General features: G+C 39.7%; 1 protein-coding gene across 1 annotated transcript in view; it reads right to left on the reverse strand.

Annotated features, from left to right (window-relative positions):
* PAPSS1 (3'-phosphoadenosine 5'-phosphosulfate synthase 1) overlaps positions 1–23901 on the reverse strand; it is a 120433-nt gene that overhangs the window by 75945 nt on the left and 20587 nt on the right. The window contains exons 2-4 of the mRNA XM_036920939.2: positions 22158–22272; positions 9533–9768; positions 3897–4035 (exon numbers count right to left, since the gene is read on the reverse strand). Coding sequence (XP_036776834.2) covers positions 3897–4035; positions 9533–9768; positions 22158–22272 — 490 coding nt within the window. The remainder of the gene's footprint in view (positions 1–3896; positions 4036–9532; positions 9769–22157; positions 22273–23901) is intronic.

Genomic DNA, 23901 nt, shown 5'->3' on the forward strand with positions numbered 1-23901 from the left:
AAAATTCAATATTCATTCATGATAAAAAACTCTCAACAAAATGGGTATAGAGGGCAAGTAACTCAACATAATAAAGGCCTTATGTGATAAACCCACAGATAACATCATACTAAACAGCAAGAAGCTGAAAGCTTTTCCCCTGAGATAGGGAACAAGACAGGGATGCCCACTCTCCCCACTGTTATTCAACATAGTACTGTAGGTCCTAGCCACAGCAATTAGACAAAACAAAGAAATACAAGGAATCCAGATTAGTAAAGAAGAAGTTAAACTGTCACTATTTGCAGATGACATGATATTGTACATAAAAAACCCTGAAGATTCCACTCCAAAACTAGAATCTATATACTAGAACTAATATCGGAATTCAGCAAAGTTGCAGGATACAAAATTAACACACAGAAATCTGTAGCTTTCCTATACACTAACAATGAATTAATAGAAAGAGAAATCAGGAAAACAATTCCATTCACAATTGCATCAAAACGAATAAAATACCTAGGAATAAACCTAACCAAGGAAGTGAAAGACCTATACCCTGAAAACTATAAGACACTCTTAAGAGAAATTAAAGAGAACACAAACAAAGGGAAACTCATCTCATGCTCTTGTCTAGGTAGAATTAATATCATCAAAATGGCTATCCTGCCCAAAGCAACATACAGATTTGAAGCAATCCCTATCAAATTACCAACAGCATTCTTCAACGACCTGGGACAAATAGTTCAAAAATTCATATGGAAACACCAAAGACCCCGAGTAGCCAAAGCAATCCGGGAATGAAGAATAAAATGTGGGGGGATTATACTCCCTGACTTCAAGCTCAACTACAAAGCCAAAGTAATCAAGACAATTTGGTACTGGCACAAGAACAGAGCCACAGACCAGTGGAACAGAATAGAGACTCCAAACATTAACCCGAACATATATGATCAATTAATATATGATAAAGGAGCCATGGACATACAATGGGGAAATGACAGTCTCTTTAACAGATGGTGCTGGCAAAACTGGACAGCTACATGTAAGAGAATGAAACTGGATCACTGTCTAACCCCATACACAAAAGTAAATTTGAAATGGATCAAAGACCTGAATGTAAGTCATGAAACCATAAAACTCTTAGAAAAAAACATAGGCAAATATCTCTTGGACATAAACATGAGCCACTTCTTCATGAACATATCTCCCCGGGCAAGGGAAACAAAAGCAAAAATGAACAAAGTGGGACTATATCAAGCTGAAAAGCTTCTGTACAGCAAAGGACACCATCAATAGAACAAAAAGGTACCCTACATTTTGGGAGAATATATTCATAAATGACAGATCTGATAAAGGGTTTACATCCAAAACATATAAAGAGCTCACGCACCTCAACAAACAAAAAGCAAAGAATCCAATTAAAAAATGGGGAGAGGAGCTGAACAGACAGTTCTCCAGAGAAGAAATTCAGATGGCCAACAGACACACAAAAAGATGCTCCACATCGTTAGTCATCAGAGAAATGCAAATTAAAACCAGAATGAGATATCATCTCACTCCAGTAAGGATGGCTACCATCCAAAAGACAAACAACAACAAATATTGGCGAGGTTGTGGAGAAGGAGGAACCCTCCTACACTACTGGTGGGAATGCAAATTAGTTCAGCCATTGTGGAATGCAGTATGGAGGTTCCTCAAAAAGCTCAAAATAGAAATACCATTTGATCCAGGAATTCCACTTCTAGGAATTTACCCTAAGAATGCAGCAGCCAAGTTTGAAAAAGACAGATGCACCCCTATGTTTATTGCAGCCCTATTTACTATTTACTATTGTCTTGCTTACAATAGCCAAGAAATGGAAGCAACCTAAGTGTCCATCAGTAGATGAATGGATAAAGAAGATATGGTACATATACACAATGGAATACTATTTATCCATAAGAAGAAAACAAATTCTACCATTTGCAACAACATGGATGGAGCTAGAGGGTATTATGCTCAGTGAAATAAGCCAGGCGGAGAAAGACAAGTACCAAATGATTTCACTCATATGTGGAGTATAAGAACAAAGAAAAACTGAAGGAACAAAATGGCAGTGTAATCACAGAACCCAAGAATGGACTAACAGTTACAAAAGGGAAAGGGACTGGGGAGGATGGGTGGGAAGGGAGGGATAAGGGCAGGGAAAAAGAAAGGGGGCATTACGGTTAGCATGTATAATGTGGAGGGGGGCATGGGGAGGGCTGTACAACACAAAGAAGACAAGTACTGATTCTACAGCATCTTACTACGCTGATGGACAGTGACTGTAATGGGGATTGTGGGGGGGTACTTGGTGAAAGGGGGAGCCTGGTAAACATAATGTTCTGCAAGTAATTGTAGATTAATGGTAACAAAAAAAAAAAATGCAGGCTAAATGGGCTAAACCAGCCTTGCCTCAGGAACCAGATCTCACCACACCAGGTGGAATTTGCCCCAACTGCTAACACATTCCCAGGTCTGAATACAGACAAGCCCAGAAAAACAAGCATCTTCCTTCCCACTCCACCTTTTCCTCTTGAGGACCAGAAACTGAAGGTCAAAATCTAATTCACAGAGCTCCTGTGAGAGCCCCAGGCTACCACACTCCCTCCTGGGAAAGCAAACAAACGTCACCCATAAATCACTGATACCTAAACAATCCTGACTGAGTAATCTATCTTTGATTCTTTTTTAAAAGTTGTGCCCTCCGTTTCTATTAGTAATAATAGAAGACTAATGCTGAAGGATGTCTAGAAGATAAATAATATGATTGGTATCAAAGGCCACAGAAACAGGGCTCTAAATGTCTCTTTCTGTGGCCAAATATTCCTCACAGTTGAAACTCTGGGTGCAAACCATAAAACCTAAAAAGCAAGGCGTATGTATCTTGATAGAAATGATGTTAATACAATCTAATTCAACTATCTTACAAATAATGAATAAGGGACCACACCAAACATTAGGGTACAAATAAGAACCAGACACTGCTCTTTCTTTCAAGAGCTTGTAATTTAGCCATTTTTCCCATTAGTTATGCAATTTCCTATGTTTTCACTGGAACAAAGAGAACAGAAGCAGCAGCAGTTAGCAATTGATATCTAATCTAATGCTATGCACTTGATTACATCAAGGAGGTCCACAAGCCCCCAAAGCTCCCATCCTCTAAAACCCTGTATCAGTAGGACTCTGGATAAAGTAAAGGTTCCTACGGCCAGGATTCTCACCTGGCCCTGGTCAGCTTGCTCACTACATACGTGTGGGCAATATGTTGCTATTGACTCTATATAAAGAGCTCCACCCAGTGCTCTGGGCGACAGAAGAGATGAGACAGTTGCAGGGACAGAGAGGCCCAGAGGCAGAGGCAAGCGTGCTGCACACAGACTCGCTCTGGGCGGACGGGATTCTAGTGATTGACCTGCCGCCATGAGAGTAAAATTGGGTATAAACCCATTCACCAGTGGGGTTATGGGGGGGACTTGATAATATGGGTGAATGTGTTAACCACAATGTTTTTCACGTGAAACCTTCATAAGAGTGTATATCAATGATACTTTAATAAAAATAAATAATAAATAAATAAACCCTTTCACCCCAAGAACTTTCCATTGTCATTCCTTGGTCTCATTGAAACCAGTGAGCTGGCCTGGGGCTGAAACCCGTTAGCAAGACAGACTCCAACCTGATCAACAAAAATTAATGAGTATACATAGTGCCAGGTACTTATTCCTGTTGGCCTGAGAGATATAATAACACTGTAATAAAACCCATTTTCTCATCTCAAGGAGCTCCAAATTGTTTGAATACCCCCAATCTCTTAGAAAACATTTTCAGTCTCAGATATGGTAAGATAAAATATCTAAGCAAAGAGAAACTGGGAAAAAAATATTACTTACCTTTAATTTCTCCAGCCCGTGCTTTTTTGTAAAGTCCTTTGACATCCCTCTGTTCACAAACATGGAGAGGAGCATCAACAAATACTTCAAAAAAAGGTAAACTTGCACCCTCATGAATTTGCCTTGCATTGTTGCGATCCTTAGAAAAAAGATACAGAATCATATTGAAAAATGCTGATACAATTCAAAGGTGCTATGTGAATACCAAGGACAAGTAAAAGGGCTTTTCAGCTGAGTTCATGGAAAATATATTAAAAATATATTTCTAATACATATATTAGAATATATGTATATATATTTTCTAAATACATACATTTAAATATAAACTGAAAAAGAAATTCTTACGTTAACACATCCATTCTTCGGGACAATTTAAAAAGGTATTCTGAGGCAAAAATCTGAGATATTGGGGAGTTCAAGGAGGAAAACAATGGATGCCCCATACAACTTTCACTGAAATTTTATGAGGAGCTTGAGTCAGAGCTCAGCTCAAATGCAGGTGTCCTAAGGCCTCTCTAATAACACATTCATCCTCAGCTGAGCTGGCATGAAAGCAACTTCATTTCACAGGGCGTCCACTTGGAACCCTGATGCTAGTTTCTGTGCTTGATAAATGCAAGTTCCTGCAGCCACTTCTCATCTCTGGCATTCCCAAAACTTTACTTCTCTGTACAGCACCTAACCCCCAACTCTCTGGTAACCTTCTTCATTGCTCAGTTTAAACTCTCCACCCTGACCTGGAAAGACTGTCTCCTTTCTAAGTCAACCTCTTCTTTCCAGTCTTAACTAAAACTATGTTCTCCCTTGAGGATCCACTCATCTTCCCATTCTCAGATGCAAGCTTTACATTCATACTGTACATACAAAGTAGGGCCAACACTCACAAAGCCAGCTCCTGCACTTCCATCATTCTATCCCCGCATAGCCCATTTTTGCATTCACCACCTTTCTTACGGCCCCTGACAAAGTAGGCCTACCTCCACCCTCAACAGATGACCAAAAAGGAAATCCCCAGGCATGAACGTTCTCAATGTCCTCTCTCTATAAATGTATCTACATCCCCAACAATCTTTATCTCCATCCCTCCTTGTGGAGAAAGTGAAGGTTCCTATAGCCAGGATTCTCACCTGGCCCTGGTCAGCTTGCTTTCTGCACACGTGTGGGCAATACACTATTACTGACTCTACATACAGAGCTCTGCCCAATGCTCTGGGCTGCATGGCTGCAGGAGAGCAGAGACTGTAGTGGTGGCAGCACCGAGGACAGACTGAGACGGCTGCAGGGGCAGAGAGGCTGAGGCAGAGACCAACTTGCTGCATGCAGACTTGCTCTGAGTGAATGGGATTTTAGTGATTGACCTGCCCCTGTGGGAATAAAGTTGGGTATAAACCCTTTCATCCCAAGAACATTCCATTGTTAGTTTTCCAATCTCACTGAATCCACAGTGAACTTTCCTGGGGCTGAAACCCATGGGTAAGACACTCCTGCTTCATCTCTGTCAGATAAGTCCCTGTCCTTCCAGTGGACTTTGCTCAGTCCATTATCCCTACTCCATCTGACATCTTCAACCTCTTCCAGCACCACTGACTTCTTCCCCTGGCAACAAACAACTACAAGTCACTCTCATCCATTAAAAGCAAGTAAACAAGTCATACAAAAATTCCTTAACCATGAGTACTTCCAGGACTTTCTGTTGTGTTTCTCATTAATAACCCTACATGATCCCATGATGCTACTCATCCCTATACAGGCTGCCCTACTTCACCTATCCCTCAAAGACTAGTGTTGCCCACATTGCTCAGGAGCCTGCTGCTCACATTATGCAGTCCTTGAGCATTTTTCTCAACTGCCTTCACAGTGTAAACTACAATATATTCACTGGCATTTATGCCTAAGCCCTGCCCTCTCTCCTAAAATTAAACACACATTTCCAACTCCTAAATATACTCACCTGGAGATCCTACAAGTACCTTAAAATTCGCATGTCCCATATTGAATCCATTCTCTGTCTCCTAAGCTTGCATCCCACCTATCAAGGAATGACAACACTATCCACCCAAATTCTGAGAGCTGTTCTGTTTCCTTCCCTTTGTGCACTGTCACCCATGCATTTTGTGACTAAGTCCTTCAGATACTACCTCTACATGTCACACCAACCAAGTACAAGCAATACTTCTCTGCTCCCTCGTTCAAGTTCATTTCTTCTGTCTGGACAGAACCACCACCTTCCTATCAGTCCGCTGGCTTCTAAGCTCTGATTTGCTCAGAGCTATCCTCTATACTGTCCCCAGGATGAAAGCAGATGCAAATTTAACCATGTCACTACCATCTTCTGAGAATCCCCACTGCCATTAGGATAATACCCAAGCTTCTTAGTGCAAAGCATCAGACCTTCTATATCTGATCTCACCATTCTCAGTCTTGCACTTGATGGTCTATTAATAGTAAATACCTGCCTGGTCTACCAGGCTGTTTGGGCCTTACACCTTTGCTATCAACCCTGCCAAAAACACTTAACCCTCTCTTGCAGCTGAAGCAACGTGCTCCTTCACAGCTCAGCTCATGGGGAAGTCCTCCTGGAAGCCTACCTTGCATGCCCAAGCTGACCAAGAACCTTTGCTTCCTCTAGGTTCTCAGAGTAATCACTGTGTACCTCTGTCGTACATCTTATTCTGACACATGGAAATCATTTCATTAGCTTACTCTTCTGTATACTCAAATTCATCTCAATTTCAACTAATAAAGTTAATGATTTCTAAATCTATCTCTCAATTCTACACAACTTTCTGGAACTCTAGAACCAATTTTCCAATGACCCAATGGTCCTCTGCACTTAAATATTCACTAGCATTTAAAACCTAACCTACCAAAAATGAAACAGTAATGTCTTCCCTTTCCAGCTTATACTTTCTAACTCAGTCATACCATCTTCTGTGTAGAAAGCACCATTCTTCATGTTCACCCCTCATCGAGCAAATCACCCAGGTGCCAAGTCCTACTAATGCTACTGGCTCAAGCACCCTCAAATGTGCCCCATTTTTCTATTTCCACTACTGCTGCTTGAAATCAATCCAAAAGCCTCCTAACTAGTCTCCTACCTCCAGACCATTCTCATTCCAGGCTTCAAAGGTGACCTCCCAAATGCAAACCCAGATACACCATTCCCTAGTACCATCTCAAGCTATCAAGTACATGTGGGGCCAAGTCCTGAGCAGTCAGAGTTCATCATCAGACCTCTGCAAATTGCTCCAGCATTCTCTTGCCTCATGTTCATCCTGCATAGCAGTCTTAACAAATTACCTACAGCTCCCTAAAAGACCAAAGTCCCTAACAATTCCAAGCGTGTGCAAATACTGTACCATCTCCTTTGTCTGAAATAGGTTTCTTCCTCTGGCCTGAGACACTTTGATTCATCCTCCATGACTCATTTCAAGCAGCAAGCACCTCCTCTGTGAATCTTCCATAGCACCTTTTACATTCATTTACCTAATTACTAGCCTCAAGATATTGTACCTGTTCACACCTCTATGTTCCCACCAGATTACCTAGGAACCATCAGGTTTATTTTTAGAACAAAAATACCCAAGTTCCGTGTTGACATAGAAAATAGTTTGCTCAGGCCTTTGCCCCACACATGCTTGACAGAGTGAGATAGTACTAGGGAATGGTGTCTCTGGGTTTGCATTAGTGAGGTTACCCTTGAAGCCTGGAAGGAGAATGGTCTGGAGGTAAGAGACTACTTTAAATGATCCTGTACTGTACGCTTGATCCAAATATTATCATAGAGTTTGACATGCCCTAAGCTCTGTCCAATCCTCATTCTTAGTGCTTTTAGACAAGAGACCAACATAAATCTTGCCCCACACTATGGAAACAAGAAGGCCAAAAAGCCAATCGGTGTATACTTTTTGATACCCGTGTGTCAGCTGATAGCTCTCCAAATCAGGTGATACTTTCTCCTTTTCCATGAATGGCAAAGATTCCCAGAAGGTGCAAGAACATCACTGTAACTATATTACTATGAAAACTGTTTACATCCAAGGATCCAAGAACTCTAACAACTCTCAGTCTCTTATAAACTTCATTATCCAGTATACCTCAAACTGATGTATTGACACCAATCCCAATGTCTCAGGAAAAAGGAAAGCAACTAGTCCTCCAGGAACCCTTAAGGACTCCTGCCATGGTTCATTACATGAACCTGTATGATTAACACTCAATCTGATACTTACCTATGTTACAGCTCAAATTTTGTTTTTGGTTTAAAAAAAGTCTAAGCAACCACCCAAATTTATGGTAAGTACTAAATTGTGCTATTATTTATTATATTTACTAAACACTTATTACACACCAGGCACTGTGCTGAGAGCTTTGAATGTCTGATTTACCTAATCTTTAGAGCAATTCTATGAGATTAACTGAGTTTAGGAAGATTAAGTAAACTGACCAAGCTCATAACAGTAACTGGCAGAGCTGAGATATCAGCCCATTGTTTCGGGCTCCAACTTGCCTGCCATTAACCACTGTCTTTCATATCTGGGCTCCCTAAGGGTCTATGCTATCATTTAACAAATACTAAAACATCTACTGTGTTCACGAAGCAAGGCTTGGCTCAAAATTCCAAAGATAAGTAAGATGTAGTTCTAGCCTTCAAAAAGCCAGCTAAGTTTAGAGGCAGCAAAGCAAGGTGGGCAAGAGCATGGATTCCAGTGATACTGTCTGGGTACAAATCCTTGCTCTACCATGTAGCGTGTGTGACCTTGGGTAATTTACACCTGAGCTTCCTCACCTCTACCTTCCATATTGGGTGATGAGAACTAAATAAGTGAATTGATAAAAGAACTTTAAAACAATTGCTAGTGCATAGTTAAGTGTCCAAAATTTATTAGCTGCAATTATCATCATTATTACCATGACTGCCATTGCTATTAGCACCACCATCCAGTAGACTGACATTTATAATAAAACACTGTGTTACGATGCAGTAACAGGGCACCAAAAAAAGGCAGCCCACAAAGCCTGAGGGAAAAACGGAAGGTGCTCAGTAGGAGACACCCACCCTGGGGCTCCAAACAAAAATGGGAGGCAACTGACGGTGAGCAGGGAAGGATAGGAGGAAGGCAAAGAGTACCTTCCAGGCAGTGGGAAACAAAAATCCCATGGTGAGAGACAATATAATGTGTGCAGAGAAAAAAAAAAGTGAAGTGGCACTGCTATAGTTTCTAAAATAAGAGGAACAATGTGGTGAAAGATGAGAATCAAGAAGTACGAGCAAAGAAGCCACTGTAGGACACATGTTAAAAAACAATATTCTCCCTAGTGTCTGATTCATGTTGACTGTTCAGTATAGGTCTGAGGAACTGAAAAATCAAGCTTGAAGTAATTTGGCCATTGGCTTGAGGTCAGTGATTTTGGTTATACTTTGAGAGCAGGGCAGGTGGGTGAGAGGGGCAGGTTATAGTAGGTTTTATGAAAAATGAGGTTACTCAGAAAGTCACAGCACAGAAATTCTGTAGGTAATTATTTCAATTTAATTTAGCCTCAAAACACATGTTGATATTTAAATTATTTGCACTGCCTGATACCACATTCTCAACAAGTGTAATTAAAATAGCAACAGCACAGAAGACGCATACCTGAGTATAAGGTGATATGAAACTTGTGATGCACACTAAGCCAGCATCTGCAAATAGCTTAGCGACTTCTGCAATACGTCGAACATTCTCTTCTCTGTCTTCAGGACTAAAGCCGAGATTTTTATTGAGACCTTGGCGAATGTTGTCACCATCCAAAGTGTAGCATGGGATACCATGGCAAACCAAATACTCCTCTAAAGCCATGCTCACAGTCGTCTTTCCAGCTCCAGATAAGCCTAAAATTCAACAATGCAAACAAATTCCACATATAAAATTGGAAGGAGAGCTTCACAGAATTTTAGTTACAGGACTAGGAACATTCATTATTCACAGCAGTCTCTCAGTAACATTCTTATCCAATATTACTCTTTAAGATTTACCTCTTAGCTACAAACATCTGCAGTTTAAATATAATAACCATTTACATTCTTAGTTAACTCCTGTCCATGCCCAAAAGTATCTCAGAAAAGCACTCAGCTTCAAAGGCTTAAGCATTTTTAAGTATCAGTCATAGCTGAGTCATACTCACTTTGTCCCCCTGCTATTATTCTAAAGCTACATGCCAATTTTAAGACATATGCCCAAATTATTTCTGCTGAAGTAAAAGAAAGGTCAGAAGTAAGTGAAATAAATAAACATTGGAAAGTAACCTATATATCCCAGGACAAACACCTCTCACAGACCCCCACAATAAAAGTACTTGGGAAGCCAATTTATAATACAACTACCTTCCTGTACCAATGACATTTATTCACTAAACAACAAGAAGTAAAAGAAAAGAAAAAAAGCCTATTTGTGTACTAATAGTTGCCACTTCGCTGAGTAATTACAGCATTTACAAATGAGGTAGCTATGGGGCAAGAGATAAAATACTGAAGTCTAATGTACAGATGCTCTCAAAGGAAGTTATGGTAGTAGAGAGTGCTAACTGGAAAAAAAACATAAAGGAAAAGGAAGATATATTAGGAAGATCAATACAATGTTAGTTGCTTTACACATAAAACTGGTTATCAATACAAGTACAGCACACCGTATTTTCCAAAGATGATGGCAACAGAATTTCCATGCTGCAAGCTCTTTTACAGTGTAACGTCACTACTATCACATTAAGAGGCCGAGTCTAATTTTCTGCTCTGAACCTGGGGTGGCCTTAGGACTGGCCTGTAGCCAAAAGAATGTAGTGAAAACAATAATCGTGTAACAACTTCCATGCTAGGTCAGAAAAGGCTATGCAGCTTCGCTCTGGACACTTAATGTGGGGGAAGCCAGCTATTAAATATCCTGAGACCACCATGCTGGAGAGGTCACACAGTGTTTCAGCTAAGCTCCCAGCCAAGCAGCAGCTGCAACTGCGTGAGGCATCACGGAGGCCCAGCCAGTGGAGCCTTCAGAAGGCAGCAAAGCCAGACCTACGCTGGGCCCCCAGATTCCTTCCCTACAAAATGGTAAGCAAATTAGAATGGGTAATCTGTCACCAGCCACAATAACTAGAACAAAGAGATGCGGGTTGGGGAGAAGCAGGCTGTTCCACCTGTCATGGTTTTTAACTACCAGCTGAGCACTAAGTATCAGGGGGCAAAAAATGAAACCTGAAAATAAATTTTTTATACAACAAAAACTACCTAAATCACAACATAACTGTCTGTTTATATATACATCCTACATATGTATTTAATGTGAAACAAAGAATAGGTGCTACTGAAAATTTAATTGCTAAGTTTCAGTGGGATGAGTATAGTGAACATAGATAAGAAGGCAAGGAAATTAAATGAACTTAAAATAATTAATAGAAAATGCAAGATCAATAACCCAAAACTAATACAGAAAAATTCATCTGCCTTAAGAGAAACTAAATGCGCTGTATTGTGTAATGACCTTCTCCCAAAATTCATAAACACCCAGAATCTCAGAATGTGATCTCATTTGAAAGTAAGGTCTTTGTGGTATAATTAAATTAAAATGAGGTCATATAGGACTAGGGTGGGCATTAAATCCAGTGGCTGTTGTCCTTACAACAAGGCTATGTGACAATGAAAGCAGAGACTGGAATGCTACATCTACGAACCAAGAACACTGAGGATTGCCTGTAACCAGGAGAGGCTAGGAGAGAGGCACAGAACAGACTTCCCCTCAGAGCCTACGGAAGGGACCAGCCCTGCTGACACCTGCATCACACTTTTATCCTCCAGAACTGTGAAAGAATGAATTTCTGTTGTTTGAAGCCACACACTTTATAGTAATTATTTACAGCAGCCCTGGGAAATGAATACCCCAACCAATGCCAAAATACAAAACAAGGTTTACCTGAGATAAAAACTGAGAGAAAGCAAACTGTGTTCCAGGCAAATAGCATACAAAACACTCAATACCTTGAGAGATTCTGCTCAATACCTTGACAGATCCTGGTTAAGCTACTGAATTGCACACAAAAAAAGGAATCTTGACTTCCATTTTCAACAATATGGTAAAAAAAAAAAAAAAAAAATCAATGAAAGCTACAGAAGATCTGATAACCTAATTAAAAAGCTTGATCTAATGAACATAGCAAAGCATACTGTACACATCAGGAGAATACATATTCTTTTCAAATAAACATTCATGGAAACCACATACTAAACCACAAAGCAAGTACCAAAAAATATGATAAGCAGTGTTTATAAGCCTCATTAGTGGTAAAATAAACAGAAAATACCATGTCCAAGAAAAGGAACACACAATATTCTAAAGACCAGTTTTCCCCAAAATTGACCTTTAGATATAAACCCAAACTAAATCTCAACAGGATTTTGGAAGAATTGGTTAAACCAATTACAAAATGTACACAATAATGCAAAAAGCCTCTCTCCTCACTACCCCCAAAAACAGTCAAGATACTCCTGATGAAGAATAAGGTAAGAGGACATAGTCCACTGAATTTTAAGACTTATAAATATATAACAATTATGACAGTGTGGTAATAATAGAGGAATAAACAAGTAGGCCAGTGGAATAGATCAAAGAGCCCAGAAACAAATCCACACATAAGTGGAAACCTAATGTATGACAAAAAGGATACCTTCATCAATATATGCTCCTGGGACAAACAATCCACATGGGAGAAAAAGAAAATGGATAACTCCCTCACACTACACACAAAAAAAATTGCAGATGGATAAAGGGCCTAAATGAGAATGGCAGAACTTCTTAAAAATATATACTGAAAACAGGAGAGGCGGAAGATGGCGGCGTGAGTAGAGCAGCGGAAATCTCCTCCCAAAACCGCATATATCTATGAAAATATAACAAAGACAACCCTTCCTAGAATAAAGACCAGAGGACACAGGACAATATCCAGACCACATCCGCACCTGAGAGAACTCAGCGCCTCGCGAAGGGGGTAAGATACAAGCCCCGGCCCCGCGGGAGCCGAGCGCCCATCCCCCCAGCTCCCGGCGGGAGAAGAGCAGGCAGAGCGGGAGGCAGACGGAGCCCAGGACTGCCGAACACCCAGCCCCAGACATCCGGGCCAGAGTACAGGGCCCTCGAAACTAGGAAAACAGGGTAGCAAGAACAGTGAGCAGGCACTGGAGGCTGGGCGACAGAGGACATAAGAAAAGCGCGCGACCATTTTTTTTTTTTTTGCTTTTTTGCTGCTTTGTTTTGGCGAGCGCTTTTTGGAAGTCTTAAAGGGATAGGGACCCCAATACTAGGGAAACAGGGCAGAAAGACCGGTGAGCAGAGACCTGAGGCTGGCACCGGAGAATAAAGAAAAACGAACGACCACCTTTTTTTTTTTTTTTTTAATTAAAAAGTTTTTTTTTTTTTTAATTAAAAAAATTTTTTCTTTTTTTTTTTTGGTGGGCGTTGTTTTGTTTTGGCAGGTGCTTTTTGGAATTCTTAAAGGGGCAGGGCGGGTCACTTAATCCAGAGGTAGGGAATCCGGGATCTCTGGGCACCCTAACCCCTGGGCTGCAGGGAGCAGGGAGGCCCCTTACGGAGATAAATAGCCTCCCAGCAGCTCCTGCTCCAACGCGACTCCACCATTTTGGAGTAGCTGCCCGAGCCAGGCCACGCCCACAGCAACAGCGGAGATTAACTCCATAGCAGCCGGGCAGGAAGCAGGAACCCTATCTGCGCGCAGCTGCGCAGCACAAGCCACTAGAGGCCGCTGTTCTCCCAGGAGAGGAGGGCCACAAACCAACAAGAAAGGAAGTACTTCCAGCCGTCACTCCTCCCAGTTCTGCAGACTATTCCTATCACCATGAAAAGGCAAAGCTACAGGCAGACAAAGATCACACAGACAACACCAGAGAAGGAGACAGACCTAACCAGTCTCCCAGAAAAAGAATTCAAAATAAGAATCATAAACATGCTGACAGAGATGCAGAGAAATACGCAAGAGAAATGGGATGAAGTCCGGAAGGAGATCACAGATGCCAGAAAGGAGATCGCAGAAATGAAACAAACTCTGGAAGGGTTTATAAGCAGAATGGATAGAATGCAAGAGGCCATTGATGGAATTGAAATCAGAGAACAGGAACGCATAGAAGCTGACATAGAGAGAGACAAAAGGATCTCCAGGAATGAAACAATATTAAGAGAACTGTGTGACCAATCCAAAAGGAACAATATCTGTATTATAGGGGTCCCAGAAGAAGAAGAGAGAGGAAAAGAGATGGAAAGTATCTTAGAAGAAATAATTGCTGAAAACTTCCCCACACTGGGGGAGGAAGTAATCGAACAGACCACGGAAATACACAGAACCCCCAACAGAAAGGATCCAAGAAGGGCAACACCAAGACACATAATAATTAAAATGGCAAAGTTCAAGGACAAGGAAAGAGTGTTAAAGGCAGCTAGAGAGAAAAAGGTCACCTATAAAGGGAAACCCATCAGGCTAACGTCAGATTTCTCAACAGAAACCCTACAGGCCAGAAGAGAATGACATGATATATTTAATACAATGAAACAGAAGGGCCTTGAACCAAGGATACTGTATCCAGCACGACTATCATTCAAATATGACGGTGGGATTAAACAATTCCCAGACAAACAAAAGCTGAGGGAATTTGCTTCCCACAAACCACCTCTACAGAACATCTTACAGGGACTGCTCTAGATGGGAGCACTCCTAGAAGGAGCACAGCACAAAACACCCAACATATGAAGAATCGAGGAGGAGGAAAAAGAAGGGAGAGAAGAAAAGAATCTCCAGACAGTATATATAACAGCTCAATAAGCGAGCTAAGTTAGGCAGAAAGATACTAAAGAGGCTAACCTTGAACCTTTGGTAACCACGAATTTAAAGCCTGCAATGGCAATAACTACATATCTTTCAATAGTCACCCTAAATGTTAATGGGTTGAATGCACCAATCAAAAGACACAGACTAAAAGAATGGATAAAAAAGCAAGACCCATCTATATGCTGCTTACAAGAAACTCACCTCAAACCCAAAGACATGTACAGACTAAAAGTCAAGGGATGGAAAAACATATTTCAAGCAAACAACAGTGAGAAGAAAGCAGGGGTTGCAGTACTAATATCAGACAAAATAGACTTCAAAACAAAGAAAGTAACAAGAGATAAAGAAGGACACTACATAATGATAAAGGGCTCAGTCCAACAAGAGGATATAACCATTCTAAATATATATGCACCCAACACAGGAGCACCAGCATATGTGAAACAAATACTAACAGAACTAAAGGGGGATATAGACTGCAATGCATTCATTCTAGGAGACTTCAACACACCACTCACCCGAAAGGATAGATCCACTGGGCAGAAAATAAGTAAGGACACGGAAGTGCTGAACAACACAGTAGAGCAGATGGACCTAATAGACATCTATAGAGCTCTACATCCAAAAGCAGCGGGATATACATTCTTCTCAAGTGCACATGGAACATTCTCCAGAATAGACCACATACTAGGCCACAAAAAGAGCCTCAGAAAGTTCCAAAAGATTGAAATCCTACCAACCAACTTTTCAGACCACAAAGGCATAAACCTAGAAATAAACTGTACAAAGAAAGCAAAGAGGCTCACAAACACATGGAGGCTTAACAACACGCTCCTAAATAATCAATGGATCAATGACCAAATCAAAATGGAGATCCAGCAATATATGGAAACAAATGACAACAACAACACTAAGCCCCAACTTCTGTGGGACACAGCAAAAGCAGTCTTAAGAGGAAAGTATATAGCAATCCAAGCATATTTAAAAAAGGAAGAGCAATCCCAAATGAATGGTCTAATGTCACAATTATCGAAATTGGAAAAAGAAGAACAGATGAGGCCTAAGGTCAGCAGAAGGATGGACATAATAAAGATCAGAGAAGAAATAAATAAAATTGAGAAGAATAAAACAATAGCAAAAATCAATGAAACCAAGAGCTGGTTCTTGGAGAAAATAAACAAAGTAGATAAGCCTCTAGCCAGACTTATTAAGAAGAAAAGAGAGTCAACACAAATCAACAGTATCAGAAACGAGAAAGGAAAAATCACGACGGACCCCACGGAAATGCAAAGAATTATTGGAGAATACTATGAAAACCTATATGCTAACAAGCTGGGAAACCTAGGAGAAATGGACAACTTCCTAGAAAAATATAACCTTCCAAGATTGACCCAGGAAGAAACAGAAAATCTAAACAGACCAATTACCAGCAACGAAATTGAAGCGGTAATCAAAAAACTACCAAAGAACAAAACCCCCGGGCCAGATGGATTTACCTCGGAATTTTATCAGACATACAGGGAAGACATAATACCCATTCTCCTTAAAGTTTTCCAAAAAACAGAGGAGGAGGGGATACTCCCAAACTCATTCTATGAAGCTAACATCACCCTAATACCAAAACTAGGCAAAGACCCTACCAAAAAAGAAAACTACAGACCAATATCCCTGAGGAACGTAGATGCAAAAATACTCAACAAAATATTAGCAAACCGAATTCAAAAATACATCAAAAGGATCATACACCATGACCAAGTGGGATTCATTCCAGGGATGCAAGGATGGTACAACATTCAAAAGTCCATCAACATCATCCACCACATCAACAAAAAGAAAGACAAAAACCACATGATCATCTCCATAGATGCGGAAAAAGCATTTGACAAAGTTCAACATCCATTCATGTTAAAAACTCTCAGCAAAATGGGAATAGAGGGCAAGTACCTCAACATAATAAAGGCCATATATCATAAACCCACAGCCAACATTATATTGAACAGCGAGAAGCTGAAAGCATTTCCTCTGAGATCGGGAACTAGACAGGGATGCCCACTCTCTCCACTGTTATTTAACATAGTACTGGAGGTCCGAGCCACGGCAATCAGACAAAATAAAGAAATACAAGGAATCCAGATTGGTAAAGAAGAAGTTAAACTGTCACTATTTGCAGATGACATGATACTGTACATAAAAAACCCTAAAGACTCCACCCCAAAACTACTAGAACTGATATCGGAATACAGCAAAGTTGCAGGATACAAAATCAACACACAGAAATCTGTGGCTTTCCTATATACTAACAAGGAACCAACAGAAAGAGAAATCAGGAAAACAACTCCATTCACAATTGCATCAAAAAAAATAAAATACCTAGGAACAAACCTAACCAAAGAAGTGAAAGACTTATACTCTGAAAACTACAAGTCACTCTTAAGAGAAATTAAAGGGGACACTAAAAGATGGAAACTCATCCCATGCTCGTGGCTAGGAAGAATTAATATCGTTAAAATGGCCATCCTGCCCAAAGCAATATACAGATTTGATGCAATCCCTATGAAACTACCAGCAACATTCTTCAATGAACTGGAACAAATAATTCAAAAATTCATATGGAAACACCAAAGACCCCGAATAGCCAAAGCAATCCTGAGAAAGAAGAATAAAGTAGGGGGGATCTCACTCCCCAACTTCAAGTTCTACTATAAAGCCATAGTAATCAAGACAATTTGGTACTGGCACAAGAGCAGAGCCACAGACCAATGGAACAGACTAGAGAATCCAGACATTAACCCAGACATATATTGTCAATTAATATTTGATAAAGGAGCCATGGACATACAATGGCAAAATGACAGTCTCTTCAACAGGTGGTGCTGGCAAAACTGGACAGCGACATGTAGGAGAATGAAACTGGACCATTGTCTAACCCCATATACAAAAGTAAACTCAAAATGGATCAAAGAACTGAATGTAAGCCATGAAACCATTAAACTCTTGGAAGAAAACATAGGCAAAAACCTCTTAGACATAAACATGAGTGACCTCTTCTTGAACACATCTCCCCGGGCAAGGAAAACAACAGCAAAAATGAGTAAGTGGGACTATATTAAGTTGAAAAGCTTCTGTACAGCAAAAGACACCATCAATAGAACAAGAAGGATCCCTACAGTATGGGAGAATATATTTGAAAATGACACATCCGATAAAGGCTTGACGTCCAGAATATATAAGGAGTTCACACGCCTCAACAAACAAAAAACAAATAACCCAATTAAAAAATGGGCAGAGGAACTGAACAGACAGTTCTCCAAAAAAGAAATACAGATGGCCAACAGACACATGAAAAGATGCTCCACATCGCTAATTATCAGAGAAATGCAAATTAAAACTACAATGAGGTATCACCTCACACCAGTAAGGATGGCTGCCATCCAAAAGACAAACAACAACAAATGTTGGCGAGGCTGTGGAGAAAGGGGAACCCTCCTACACTGCTGGTGGGAATGTAAGTTAGTTCAACCATTGTGGATAGCAGTATGGAGGTACATCAAAATACTCAAAACAGACTTACCATTTGACCCAGGAATTCCACTCCTAGGAATTTACCCTAAGAACGCAGCAATCAAGTTTGAGAAAGACAGATGCACCCCTATGTTTATCACAGCACTATTTACAATAGCCAAGAATTGGAAGCAACCTAAATGTCCATCGATAGATGAATGGATAAAGAAGATGTGGTACATATACACAATGGAATACTACTCAGCCATAAGAAAAGGGCAAATCCAATCATTTGCAGCAACATGGATGGAGCTGGAGGGTATTATGCTCAGTGAAACAAGCCAAGCGGAGAAAGAGAAATACCAAATGATTTCACTTATCTGTGGAATATAAGAACAAAGGAAAAACTGAAGGAACAAAACAGCAGCAGAATCACAGAACTCAAGAATGGACTAACAGGTACCAAAGGGAAAGGGACTGGGGAGGATGGGTGGGTAGGGAGGGATAAGGGGGCGGGGGAGAAGTAGGGGGGTATTAAGATTAACATGCATGGGGGGGTAGGAGAAAAGGGAGGGCTGTACAACACAGAGAAGGCAAGTAGTGATTCTACAACATTTTGCTATGCAGATGGACAGTGACTGTAAAGGGGTTTATAGGGGAGACCTGGTATAGGGGAGAGCCTAGTAAACATAATATTCGTCACGTTAGTGTAGATTAGTGATACCAAAAACAAAGCAAAAAAAAAAAAAAAAAGGGCAGTTCCTGTGTGGTAACCTCCAACGAGTTCTACACAAGGGTATAAAGGGCATATAAAAGTGTAGGCAAAGGGTCTGTTTGTGTTTATACAGAGGATCAAAGCCTAATTGGGCTACCCCGAAAATGAACTAAGATACGATATGAAAACGAACTTCCGACATCTGCACTCTCTGGAAGACTCATGCCAGAAGATGATCATCAAAAAACCCCAACAAAGATCCACGCACTGCTACAGGTGTAGATGCACTCATCCCACCAGTTCCTGGACTTGCCATGGGAATGAGGAAGGAGATATCTAAGCTGGCCTGTGCATACAGTAAAACAACAAATTTGACTGGATCTATACTGTTGGAACTCAACCAAGAATTTGGAGAAGTGCAAATTGTAGCGCTCCAAAGTCTTACAACTACAGACTATTTACTGTTAAAAGAACATATGGCATGTGAACAGTCCCCAGGAATGGGTTGTTTTAATTTGTCTGATTTCTCTCAGACTGTTCAAGTTCAGTTGGACAATATCCACCATATCATAGATAAGTTTTCACAAATGCCTAAGGTGCCTAACTAGTTTTCTTGGTTTCACTGGAGATGGCTGGTAATTACAGATATGCTTTGGTTATGTAACTATACTCCTATTATGTTAATGTGTGTGTACAATTTAAGTAGTAGCTTAAAACCTATACATGCTGAAGTACTCTACAAGAAGATATGTCAAAGAAATAATCAATCTTCCCATGTTTTCTTCCGCCTGCTACTTCTATAGCTTTTCTTCTTCCTTCCTAATTACAACCCTTAAATAGAATTCGTGCCTCATATCAAATTTACCGAGTATCATAATTCTTCCAAGTGGTAAAGATACCTCAAGACAAATGCTGGGCATAGAAGCCACAGGGCATAAATATGCAAAGAAGTAAAAAGCTAACCTTTTCAAACAATAAGGCTTCCCTCTCACTTACCAACTTCACATTTCCCTGTATGGCTCCGGAAGATGACTGGTTAGCCAGAGACGGGTAAGATTCCTCAAGGGAGGAACAACCTAAGACAGGCACAGTCGTAGGGGGGCCATCAGGTGAGAAATTGGGGATCAACAGAGGTGAGGCTTAGAACCTCACACCCCCTGTTCTGAGAGAAATTTTCTGCATACGTGGATGTTTTATTGCCCTTGTCTAGCTTGGATTAACACATAGTCTACAGGCACACACCTGATCATCTACATTTGCTCTCTTACAACACTAAACTATGTTTTCTACCTTTATCTTGTATCTACCTACCACTTCAGCATTTTATTAAAAATAATAATAATAAAGAGAGAAATGTGGTATCCACATATAAATCAAGTATAAAAACCAAATGAGTATTCATATTTGAACTGACTGTTTAGAGTTCATAATGCATGAGCAAAACCAAAAGTTTCTGTGATGACTGCCCTTGTACTGTTCACTATGTAACTTATTCATTATGTAAAAATTTGTTCTACATGTAAGAACTTGTTTGTTATGCCTCAGAAGATTGGAGACTGAAGAAAATTAGGCTTGGGGTGGATTAATGATTGTGCATTGAGCATTGACTCCCCTATACAGAATTTTATTGTCGTTAACAACCATTTGATCAATAAATATGAGAGAAGCCCTCACAAAAAAAAAAAAAAAAAAGGACAGACTTCCAATAGTAAAATAAATAAGTAACCGGGATGTAATGTATAGCATAAGGAATATAGTCAAGATATTGTAACAGCTTGGTAGGGTGATAGCTGGAACCTACAATTATGTATATAAATGTTCTACCACTGTGTTGTACACTTGAAACTAATGTAATGTAATACTGTGCGTCAACTACCCTTCAATAAAAAATATTAAAATATATATATATATATATACTGAAAAGAATTCTTCAGGCATCCAGATAAAAAAAGGAAAGCTCCTAAAAAAGACACAGAATCAGGTTAGTTTTGGACTTCTTTATATTTAATACCAGAAAACAATGGAGTCGTGTTTCCAGAATTTCAAGACAAAAAAGTATGAACCAAGTATGTATTTTATCCAGCCAAGTTGTTGTGAAAGACAGCAGACACTCTCAAACATAAAAACTTAGGAAATTAAGAGTTCAACAGAAGACAATCTAAACAATGGTCTTAACATTTTAACAAAATCTGCTCAACAATGAAATACAAATCAAAACCTGACTGAAAGAAAGAGCTCATGAATGAACATGCCCTAAGAAAAGAACTGATGGTGAGCCGGTAAGTAGTACTGAATCAAACTGCTTACAGAACTCAAATACAAACAATGAGGGAAATCTAAGATTTAAGAACAGAATGTTAGTGTTACAAACCTAAGCAATGTAAGGTACCAATTTATCAATCTAGACAAGAATGAGGAGAGGAAAAGAATGCAAGAGTATGGTCTTCTTTCCTATAGAAACAGACAGACCTGTCTCCAATTGAAACCTTTAATCTAAAAATAGAAAATGGGAATGCTGCTTTTTTTGCCAATCAGCAAAAATTTTAAGGGTTGGTAATATTCACGTTGACAAAGATATCAGGAAATGGATCCCTTCCTCCACAGCTGGTGGGAGAGTAAATAGGTACATAATTTTAGTGGGGAATATGACGAGATGCATAAACACTTTAAATACAATTTCTAGAAGTAAAAGGATTCATCAATTTTAAATCTACCTCCAAAATCTGGACCAATTTACCCTCTCACCAGCCTGCTATGGCTAAGCCCAGAGAGACACTCAGGCAAAACCACACAAGAGCCAAACAGGCCAAAATGAAAGCTGAATGATAGAAACTGATTATATGAAACTCTTTCTCACTGTCCTTCTCTTCATGTGGTTTACATTATTAGCTTCCTGAAGGCGGAATCAAGTCTGATTTGCATGCAGAAGATTATAGAATATAATACAGTTATCAATGAGAAAGTAGTTTTTAGGATGCTTTCTGGCTTTTCCTCTTCAACAGCAATTCTTTTAAAAAAGAAAGGAATTGCCAAAAGGAAATGTTACTACTAAGCAACTTTGTCAGTTATGTTATGATGCTCCAGATACAAAAACAGAGCTCAAATTTTAAATATGCTTACTCCTAGTTCAAGGCTATCTATACACAATGCTTTTGAAATAACTGGTTTCTCACTCTTCACCATACCTGTTAGCCAAACTGTGCAACCACGAAAGCCACCTCTGGTCCCCACAACCTGGCCCCTCTTATTCCTGCTGACATGGTGAGCTTGATAAGTGACATTAGTTGCTCTCTGCATCCCCTGGAAAAAAGGAGACAAAAAAAGAAAGAATTATGGTTCACCTGCATCCTTTAAAAGGTAAACACATATTCATGGCAAACATACAGACACTATGCCATATAACATGTCAAAAGCAAGAAAAAAGATGAAAACTTAAGGTTTTTTTTTCTTTAGAGTACCTGGCATGGTGTGTAATGCTTTATATATACCAATTAATTCAATCCTCACAGCCACCCAAGGACGCAAAAACTCTTACTACTATGGTTTTATATAAATGAAGATGTTAAACCTGAGAAAAGTTAAATAACTTGCTCAAGTTCCCCTAACTAGTGAGTGATGGATGCCACAGCCCATCTTTTCACTCCTTCATTCATTCAACCAGAATTTACTGAGGCCCCACTAGTACACCAAGTGAACAAACAGGGACACTACTCTCACTGAGCTTACACTCCCCTGGGGAGACAAACCAATAAAACTTGAATCAAACTTACAAGTGCACTGTAGAAAATAAAACAGGGTAAGACTGGAAAGAGAGACTGGAGGAGAACCTCTTTAGATAGGATGATCAAGAAAGGCCTCTGGGCAGGTTTATCTGAGTAAACTCCTGAATAAAGTGAGGCAGGGATGCCCATAGGTATTCTGAAATGCATGTGACAAAAAGTGAAGAACATTGGTTATTTGCAATTATCCAACAAAAAAAGTGGAATGGAACTGCTATTCTCCCAAATTTCTTATTAAACAATAGGGCATAAAATTACAGAGGCTTCAAAGGATCTAAACAGACATTTCTCCTACGACACAAATGGTGAAGAAGCACATTAAAAGATGCTCAACATCACTGCCCACCAGAGAAATGCAAATCAAAACCATGAGATAACCACACCCACTGGGATGGCTATATTCAAAAAGCCAGAGTTCTACTGAGAATATGGACAAATTGGAATCTTCACATATTTGCTGGTGGAAATGTAAAATAACACCATTTTGGAAAACAGCACCTCTGCAAAATGTTAAATTATAGTTCCCATATAACTAAACCACCCCTAGATATATACACACAAGCAATAAACACTTGTCCATACAAAACTTATACATGTATGTTCATAGCAGCATTATTCATAAAAGCCAAAAAGTGGAAACAACCTAATTGTCCATCAATTGTTAAGTAGACAAAATATTTTTTAAATTGCATGGTATATCCATACAATGGAATACTATCTGGCAATAAAAAGGAATCAAGCACCAATACATGCTACAACATGGATGAACCTCAAAAACATTATGCTAAATGAAAGAAGCCAGTCACAAAGGCCACATATGGTATAATTAGAGGTTGCTTCAGGCTGAGAGGTTAGGGGGGAATGGGCAATGACTGCTAACCAGTACAGGAATCTCTTTTGGGGTAATTAAAACACTATAAAATTGATGATGGTTGCATGACTGTAAATATACTAAAAACTACTGAATGTACATTTTAAGCAGGTGAACTGAATGGTATGCAAATTATATCTTTAAAAAGCTGTTTCCTTAAAAAAAAAATTACATAGCCTCCATTTTTTTTCCTATGGAGCAAAAACATAATTTAGATTCTTTCAACAAGTATTTCTTTATAAACTAGACAAGTACAAGCATTTTTTTGATAGTGCTTTT

The sequence above is a fragment of the Manis pentadactyla genome, chromosome 5, assembly GCF_030020395.1.
Source record: "Manis pentadactyla isolate mManPen7 chromosome 5, mManPen7.hap1, whole genome shotgun sequence".
Lineage (NCBI taxonomy): Eukaryota > Metazoa > Chordata > Mammalia > Pholidota > Manidae > Manis > Manis pentadactyla.